Here is a 10089-nt window from a genome sequence, read left to right on the forward strand (position 1 = left end):
TTAAGACTTGTTCACACACAAAACAACAACAAAAAATTATCTTCAAATAAAATTGAAGAACTATATGATTCCTTGTCTATAAGAATTAAAATGGCAATTAGGGAAATAAAACCGACTTACATGGACCACGAGGGGTGCACCCACCCACTGAGACAGTGGAGCTGATCTATTGGGAGCTCACCAAGGCCATCTGGACTATGGCTGAAAAAGCATGGGATAAAACCCGACTCTGAACATGGCGAGCAAGGAGGGCTGATGAGAAGCCAAGGACAATGGCACAGGGTTTTGAACCTACTTCATGTTCTGGCTTTGTGGGAGCCTAGCCAGTTTGGATGCTCACCTTCCTAGACATGGACGGAGGGGGGAGGACCTTGGACTTTCCACAGGGCAGGGAACCCTGACTGCTTTTTGGACTGGAGAGGGAGGGGGAGAGGAGTGGGGGGAGGAAAAGAAGGGTGGGAGGAGGGGCAGGGAAATGGGAGGCTGGGAGGAGACTGAAACTTTTTTTTTCCTTTTCTCAATAAAAAATAAATAAATAAATAAAACTCAAGTTCATATTAAAAAAATAAAACCGACTTACAATTCTAAGTTCTCTGTCTCTGTGGCTCAGAGTTCCTTTGATTATAATTGATTTCTGGTCTGGGGAAATGCTTCAAGGGCAAGGATAGGATATGAAGGGACTGGGAGGTGAGTAGGATTAGGGTGTATGATGTGAAATACCCAAAGAATCAATATAGAATTATGTTTTCAAAAGAGTTTTTTAAAAAGTTAATTGTAAGTAAATAAATAAAATCAAGAAATGACAAGCCCTTAAAACAATGAACTGCATAGTCAGATGGTCTCTGCTCCTCATGATTTTTGGTGAAGTCCCTCACACTGACTTTTTATGGTCAGGCTGAAAAGGTCAGCTTGATACCAACAAGCTGTTTAGAATAGCCATAGAGGTCCTGTCCTGCATGTTTGCACAGAAAGCAGTGAGAAAAAGGCAATGGAAGAATTGGTGAAGGGGCTGCAATGGAACTGTTTGACACACTGCACTTTTTGTCTTATGGAAATCTGAGGGACCTTGTTCTAGCACTGAGTTCCTCAGACACAAAGGCGAGACTAATTCCTTAGCAGAGGAACTGTGCTCACACATGCCAGAAGAGGGCGCTGCTCCCTTTGGTGTCCACTCTGAAGAGGCACCACATATTACATATCAACAGGTGACCTTGGCAGAGTTCAGGGAAAGTAAGGGAGACAAAGTAAATGTACAAATGAAGCTATAAACGAAATGAAAAAGTTACAGATTATACAAAGAGTTTTCATATTTTAAGTAATAAAATGCAAGTTGAATACTCAAATTTTACTGAGCTAGATACATAATTCTCATAACCCTTATAACCTGGGTCCTGATCAAAACCAGAATGGATAAGAATACATGTTGCTGAACTCAGTTATGAAACAGGGAGATCTGGCAGAGGCTATTTTATAGCTTTATGCTTTTCAATTTTATGCCTTCATTGGCTTCAAGGGCAGATATCCTGAATAAAATCCATAGACACTTCCTCAGTCATGGTCATTGTTGCTTTCTTTACAATAATAGAATATAGAAATAAAAAATGTCTTGCAACTGATTAGTAAAGAAGAAATTTGTGGTACATATACACTTTGGAATACTACTGTTGTAAATAATGAATTCATGATCTTTATAAATAATATAATTGAACAAGAAAATATCATACTTGGTGGGATGACCCAGATCCAGAAAGACAAATGTCAATGCTATCTTTTAACTGAAGCTCTTAGAAATAAATCTTCATTTGCAAGTACTACAGATCCTGGAATAACTTCAGAAACCATGAATATAAAAGAGGCCACTGTCATGATGGGAATTGCAATAGAGAACAGAATAGCAAAATATAAAATATTCATTCAGAAAAATTGGAAAAGTGAAGCTTCTAGGGGAGAGGGAGTGAAAGGAGATACATATATACAAAGGAAGAAGAAAAGTGAAATTACAGTAATTATGTCTGAAAAAGTTGTAAGGAGGCATACTATTAACTATTTACCCAATGATAAATCCTATATTGCATGTACTTCTATGTATAAATATACATATGTGTAGTTTTGTGTGCTTGTTGCTGCTGCCTGATGTTCAGTCCCTATTTCCCAGGAGGCACAGGATGAGAAGACACATAGGTAATGGCATAGACTCCTTGAGATTTCAATACAGAAGCTCTTTATTGCAAACAGGTTGGGGGTTAGGGAAATTAAGCTGCCACAGGAACGTGTCTGGTTGGTTCTTTTGAAACTGGCAGTCACTGACAGCATGCTGTGGTTGACTAGGAGTATGGGCCATTTGTTACTGAGCTTTTGATCCACTGACAGGTTTTCTTGGCCAATTTTGTTTACTCATTGTGAGTTTACACGTACTTGCTTATGCTTGTGCTATTGCCCTGCCGCACATATATAGTTTAAATGAGATTTTCTCATTTGATCGAATGGTACCCTCTCCAAGTATCAAAGACTCCCCTACTAAATCAACCCTTGTTTTGAGTTGTTGGTCAGGGTTCTGTAAGAGACTTCCCAGAACATGAAGGCTATTGCTATTTTCCTTAGTTGTCCACCAGAGGTGGAAACTAAGTACACATTGCTGAAGACCCTAGTGAAATTACCAAGAACTAGAACAGATACAAGACACACAATGGAACCCACTTAAAGAGTTTATTTAGAGAGAGAGAGAGAGAGAGAGAGAGAGAGAGAGAGAGAGAGAGCGTGCATTCATGAGGAAACTGGTGCAGAAGGAGAGTATGGAGTAGGTGTGTCCAGCTTTTAAAAGCTACCTAGTGCATGTACACAGGGGCTTATATATCTGCGTCATGTATAGATTGCACAACCATGCTAAACATAGATCATGTAGGACCTAGCATTCCTGGATGGCTATGTAAGTTGTCTGGATACTTGATGGCACATGAGTGGCCCTGGAACCCGGAAGTGCCATGCCCTTGAGGTGGCTATACGTTTTGCCAAAGTGATAGAAATGATAACATTTTACCATTTCATTTATTACAAAAATTAATGGGGGGTTAAGGGTAGCCAGTGGGTGGCTTGTGGGCACTGGAGAGTCGGGGTGCTTGGCCACTTCCTGAGGTAGCTGGATGCTTTAGTGTTTTCTGAACTTTGTGGAAATTTCCAGCTGGCAGTTGGACCTGACAAGATGCTGGCAAGGTAGAAGATTTTGTTTAGAAAAATTCTTATCCTGGTGAATGAGTAAGGACTGTCCCAAGATGAAAAATGGAGAAGAGCTCTCTAGGGTTCCTGAAGTGGAAGAGGGACTTGCCTAGATGTCCCAAGACCAGGGAAGAATTAAGTGATGCTTATCCTAGGCGAGTCTGGTCTATTCAGGTGGGTCCAATTTGACTCTCTGGAATGTTTAAATTTATAAAAGAGATAAATTTTAGACACATTTAAAGTTCATGATATCCATGATAGTATAGTGTTGGAATAGCTTATCAGAATTTTATTGGTTAGTGTTAAGATTATGGACAATAACATAGTGAGAGAGAAGGGGAAAGAAAAAGGAACTATTAATTAGACCTTCTAGTGTTTTACCTGAACCAACCCTTAAGGCACTAGTTTCCTTTTAGCATCATTGTGATACCTTAACATCCAGAATGCAGTAAGAGACAATAGTAGCTTAGGAAAGTGGCACTAGTTTACAGAGTCTACTTCTTTGCAGAAAATAAATTTAATTTTTTGGGTTTTTTTTTGGACAACAACAGCCCCACAGCTTTTTGACTCTCAATTTCACTAGCCCTCCTTGTTGTTCTTTTGATATTAGGTACTGAGAATTGTTTCTTATTGTTTCATAAGTGACAAACACATAATCTCTTTCTTTTATTCTAGAATGTTGCCAGATCTAGGTTATGGAAAATTACCATGAATCTTGAATATTTGGAGGCAATATATTATGCTAATATTCTCCATATATTTTTCTTACTGAAGCAAGCATAGTCCAAGATTGACTTGTTCTAGGTATCATATGTTCTATAAACACTCTTACTTTACTAAGATTAAAAGAGCATTAGTAGTTCCTTAAATTCAGTTTGGAGAAACTTAGGCAATTGCATCCATTAAACAACTTCAAGTGATCAGTTCTTTCAAAAATTGTCAGTTTTCAATTTTTCTGAAAAATGAGGTAAATTCAGCATTTCCAAATGTTATTTTTTTCTAAATACATTTCTTCTAGTCTATGTATTAGCTCATTATTCTGCAATGAAGTAATGATGACTTTATACCTTGATAATTTTTACAGAATTGAATATGATTCATGCATATTTCACCATTTATTCAATTGACTGGCAATATTGCTAAGTGTTTAACTTAGAAAGAATACAAATAATCTTTGAGATTCCTGGTTTTATTTCATTTGTTTGGTAAATTGAAAATGACAACTTATAATAGAGCTTGTTTATATGGGTATTTATGACGTGAAAAATCCAGTGCCTGTCTAAACCACCATAACTCAAACAGTGCAGAACTTAGCCTGCTTATCTTCTGAAGAGCCACAGTACCAGCTGCAGAAGTCTGAAGTTCTGTGTTCTCTGGTTTTGTACACAGAGCTCCTTGGTTGTAATGAGTCTTACAGAGAAATGCCATGCTGTACTTGGGTGTTGGAAAGGGGAATGGGTATGCTCTCTCCTTCAAAATGCTCTAAATATTATTGGCCTTACTAAATATTTGATACTTTACAATTCATGTTTCATCAGTCATTGAAGATCAAATTTTTCTTTTCATAGTATAGATTACCGACAAATCAGACCCTATCTCTTGGCAGAGTCTCTTTCCTCAAGAGACTTGACTAGGGAAGAAACCTCTTTGGAAGAGATTGCTGAATTTGAACTTGTTCCAAATATTCTAACAAATAGCTCTATTATGACCAGATAGTCTCTTAACTTTAAATTAGTGAATGATGTAAAAGCCGTAGGCTGTATCTGCTCATATAAATGGAGGGATTTTTCTTCAGGTAGAATGGCCCAAGGGCATTGTGAGAACCCCATTCCATATAAGCTAGATGATGCTCTTGAGGACTCCAGTCCTTGAACTAGCATGCTCTCTTGTTATATCAATGAATGCTACCAGAAAGTTGTGTAAGATTTAAATTTCCTGCTGGAAATGTGAAGATGTACAAGTAAACTTTTTTTTTTTAATTCGGAAGGAAGAAGAAGTATTTCCTAGGAAGATGATATTTGAGAAGAAATTAAAAATCTGCTTATACTTGTGGAAAGATTTCCATCATCTTCTTATCTAAGAAATTAAATTGAAGTTTGGATTGGTAAACAAAGCCCTAAAATTTAGGCAGTTAAATATAAACACACCAATTGTGAGTCCTCATAGCAGAGTCATTTTTTGTTGTATCACAAGAAATGATTAAGGGAAAAACTGTGTGATTTTTAATGTTGCTAAATTTTATGTTTACATATTTCAGCCACCAAATCTATGTCATGTTGATTTCCACTAACAAACCAAGTTTTACATGGGAATAAAATATATATCCTTTTTTCTCCATGAAGTCATGTTTCCTATCAGGTAAGATTTTTATTTGTATTATTTTTGTATAATATATGATTTTACATTATAGGCATTCCTTTGCACTTTTATACCTCTGTGGAAGAATGACTTAATGAGAAGCATGTGTAGAAAAAGTCATCAATTGTGATTATTTCTAGAACTACACCTAATTTTTTCATGTATTTTATTATAAGACCATAATTACAGGAAAGATCTAATTACCTGAATGAAAGAAGTATTAATTTTATTGAACCAGGACAAGACCCAAAATACACAGTTACAAAACAACTGAAAATGAATGCTAGGTGAAAATCTCTGTGATATCCTGAAATACAACTAATAGCAAAAAGATCATATATTCTCCCAGTGGCAACCTAATTGAATAACAAATCTACCAAAATACAGATAATAATTAGAAAATATCAGAGTCTGTTTTAGTATTATATTTGATAGATATTTATTTTCTGTATTGACAACATTTAAATATATATATATATATCTATATATATATCAAACATACAGCAAACAAACCAATTTTGTACCTTATTATTTTCTTTATGGGATGCTATATTTTGCACAATATATTTACATGTAATTTGTTTTTTTTCCATTTTTTTATTGAGAAAAGAAAAAAAAAACAAATTTCCTCCTCCTCCCAGCCTCCCATTTCCCTCCCCCTCCTTCCACCCTTCTCCCCCTCCTCCCACCCTTCTCCCCCTCCCCCCAGTCCTCTCCCCCTCCCTCTCCAGCCCAAAGAGCAGTCAGATTTCCCTGCCCTGTGGTAAGTCCTAGGTACTCCCCCCTCCGTCCATTTCTAGGAAGGTGAACATCCAAACTGCCTAGGCTCCCACAAAGCCAGCACATTACGTAGGTTCAAAACCCCGTGCCATTGTCCTTGGGTTCTCATCAGCCCTCATTGTTCGCCATGCTCAGAGAGTCCAGTTTTATCCCATGCTTTTTCAGTCACAGTTCAGCTGGCCTTGGTGAGCTCCCAATAGATCAGCTCCACTGTCTCAGTGGGTGGGTGCTTCCCTCGTGGTCCCGACTTCTTTGCTCATGTTCTCCCTCCTTCTGCTCCTCATCGGGACCTTGGGAGCTCAGTCCAGTGCTCCAGTGTGGGTCTCTGTCTCCATCCATCACCAGATGAAGGTTCTATGATGATATGCAAGATATTCGTCAGTATTGCTATAGGATAGGGTCATTTCAGGTTCCCCATCCTCAGCTGCTCAAGGAACCAACTGGGGACCTCGGCTTGGGCATCTGGGAGCCACTCTTATACTCCTTAACAATCATGCTATAGTATAAAAGACTACCAATGACCTTGAATGTTATATAAGGTTTCATAAAGGAACTGAGCAAGCAACTTAGTATATACTCAGAAACAAACTCACGCTCAAAACAGTACCTATCTGCTGTTAACTAGATTGGTGTTCAAAATTATTATCATAAAACATTAGTGTGATATTTTTGTCAGTATATATTTTATTCTTAGAAAAATATATATTTCCTTTTATATTTGATATTATAATTTTGTAATATTTCTGTCTTCCCTTTCTCTCCCTAAAACTTCCCAGTACACCTCCTTGCTCTTTGAGAAAAACATACTCTTAATAGCCTGTGTTAATTTTTTAAAAGACATTGTGGCTTTCATTTGGAATCATGTTGAGTCTATTCTTCATTTCTTATGGAAAAAAAAAGACATAATAAACTATAGCTCAAATACTAATATTTACTGAACTGTGTAAATAACTATACAATTAAATAGTAATCACGAATCTCCATCTTACCCATACCAGAACTAAAATTTGAGAAGAAATAAACATACATAAAATAGATTATAACACAGGGGGACTGGAAATCATCACTTTACAGCTTTATGTCCTGCAATGGGTGTATGCTTCTCAGTCTGGTTCTTCAAGGATGGATATGCAGAATGAGACGAAGCAATAATATGAATGAGACTTGTAAAAGGTACATCACAGCTACCATCTAGTGAAATGTCAGATTCTTTCTGGCCCCTATGTTATGTTTATCTTACCCTAGGAATTGCTTTTCTTATTTTATTTGCAGTATTTCTTGGATTGGGCTTATAACTTGAGGCTACTATGTGTGTGTGTGTGTGTGTGTGTGTGTGTGTGTTTGTGTGTGTGTGTGTGTGTTTGTATGTGTGTGTGTGACTACATATTTGCATAGTATGCACATGTCTCTCTTTCATCCTTCTCCTAGTATTTGTGAAGTCCACTTATTTGCTTCTATTTAAAATAGATAAATATTGCACTTTGTTACAAATGTATTTATTCCAAACTAAATATATCTAACAGATAAAATTCTAAAATTAATCTAAAATTGATTCAAGGGTAATAGATATATTTTTGCAACCTGATTTATATTTATAATTATTAAATTAATAGAGATTTTATTATTTATACTGACTCAGTTTCATAGTAAAAATATCAGGAACACCAGGGATGCATTTTATTAATTTAAATTTTGCTAGATTTCATCATTGCTCAGGATATATTACGTTTATTTCAACATAAGTTGGTGGTGTCATATTTCCCCTGGGAAAATCATGAAATTGATGCACAGAGAAGTTAACATATTTACTAATGTTCACACAGGTAGTGAGTGAATCTGGAAGTATTGCAGGCACACTGTAAATCAACCGTCCATGTTATCCCTTGCTGTACTGTTTTTACCTGGGCAGCTCACATTGTATTTACATTGCACACAATGACTTACATGGTACCGACATTGTACTCAAAGACTGGGAATCTCAAAGTTGCTACTTTGTCACCACAGTCATCACATGCTCGTGACTACTAGATAGCGTCTTTCAAATAATATTAACTGATTTGTGAATTTTTATTTGGTGATAATAGATAAGAAAGAAAACAGAATCATTGAAAAGAAAACTTAGGACCACACTCTCAGCAATGTAGACTGCTTGGAAAGACAGGATTCTGATGTTGTTTAGTTTAATCTTTTTATTTTTAACTGTGCAATAGAAACATATTTATATTTACACCTTGATAATGACTCAATCCATGACTTCTCACACTGATCTTAAAATTTTTCCTTGCCTGTTCTGGTTTTCACAATCTACGCAGATAAGTTCTATTTTCTATATTCTCCTATATGTAAATGTTATATATAAGGAAATCTTACATGGAAAATATTTTTTCGGTTTCAGTTTTACTGAAGATGTGCTCAATAACTGCATAAACTCCTGTCGTTTTTGTAATACCATTGCAGACCCTGTTCACCTGAGCTTCCTATTGAGACACAATTGAAATATATTTAAATGGGACAGAGAAACAATGTCACAGAATTTATCCTTCTGGGTCTCATTCAGGATCCAACTGGACAAAAAGTATTGTTTGCCATGTTTTTGCTCATCTATCTTGTGACAATGGTGGGTAACCTGCTCATTGTGGGGACAGTGTTTGCCAGCCCCTCCTTGGACTCCCCAATGTATGTCTTCCTCGCTTATCTGTCAATCATGGATGCTGTCTATGCCACTTCCACATCACCCAAGTTGATTATGGACTTACTCGCTGACAAAAAGACTATCTCATTCACTGCTTGCATGGCTCAACTATTTACTGCACACTTATCTGGTGGTGCTGAGGTCTTCCTCCTGGTGGTGATGGCCTTTGATCGCTATGTGGCCATCTGTAAGCCCCTTCATTATTTGACCATCATGAATAGAAAGATTTGCATCCTTCTGTTGGTGATAGCCTGGGTTGGTGGCTTTGTCCACTCCTTGGTTCAACTTATTTTTGTGTCTAATCTCCCTTTTTGTGGACCCAATGTCATTGACCACTTTATCTGTGACATGTATCCACTATTGACACTAGCGTGTAGTGACACTTACTTCATTGGTCTTACTGTGGTTGCCAACGGTGGAGCAATCTGTATGATCATTTTTATCCTTCTCCTAATCTCCTATGCATTCATTCTAAACACTCTTAAAAGCTACAGTCAGGAAGGGAGAAGAAAAGCCTTGTCCACCTGTGGTTCTCACATCACCGTTGTTGTTCTTTTTTTTGTTCCCTGCATTTTCATTTATGTTAGACCGGTGTCTAACTTTCCTATTGATAAATCAATAAGTGTGGTATTTACAGCTTTTACTCCCATGCTGAATCCTTTAATATACACCATGAGAAATTCAGAGATTAAAAATGCTATGCAAAAACTCTGGTGTAGAATGTAAAGTACAGGCAGGTTAAATGTGCATTCCCCACACTGAGTACTTCTGTTACTATTCTTAAGTAATAAACAGGCCGTAGACTTTAACAAATTATTCTATTGTTCACTTATTCCCTACTTGGTCAATAACTATACTTTTGGCTAGCACTTTAAAAAATGAAATATTATTTCATTTTATTATGAATATTACAGAAAATCATGGATGATTATAAAAAGTTGTACTTACATAAGTAAATATATAAAACAATGCTGTTCTTGAAAATATTTTAGTGGTATTAAATTTATATCAAAATTTAACTCAAAAAATGAGCTTTCTACTTGAAA

The 10089-nt window shown here is 36.6% G+C and overlaps 1 protein-coding gene across 1 annotated transcript; it reads left to right on the forward strand.

Annotated features, from left to right (window-relative positions):
• Positions 1–8857: 8857 nt before the first annotated feature.
• On the forward strand, positions 8858–9769 carry LOC121441987 (olfactory receptor 4A16-like). Its single transcript, XM_041643423.1, has one exon. The coding sequence runs from the start codon at positions 8858–8860 to the stop codon at positions 9767–9769; it is 912 nt and encodes a 303-aa protein (XP_041499357.1).
• The last annotated feature ends 320 nt before the right edge of the window (positions 9770–10089 follow it).

Source organism: Microtus oregoni, unplaced genomic scaffold (assembly GCF_018167655.1).
Source record: "Microtus oregoni isolate MIOR12 unplaced genomic scaffold, Mior012 000002F_ref0000024, whole genome shotgun sequence".
NCBI lineage: Eukaryota > Metazoa > Chordata > Mammalia > Rodentia > Cricetidae > Microtus > Microtus oregoni.

What these genes read in the sequence shown, in the direction of transcription:
- LOC121441987 (XM_041643423.1), top strand. Translation starts at nt 8,858, where the DNA reads ATGGGACAGAGAAACAATGTCACAGAATTTATCCTTCTGGGTCTCATT.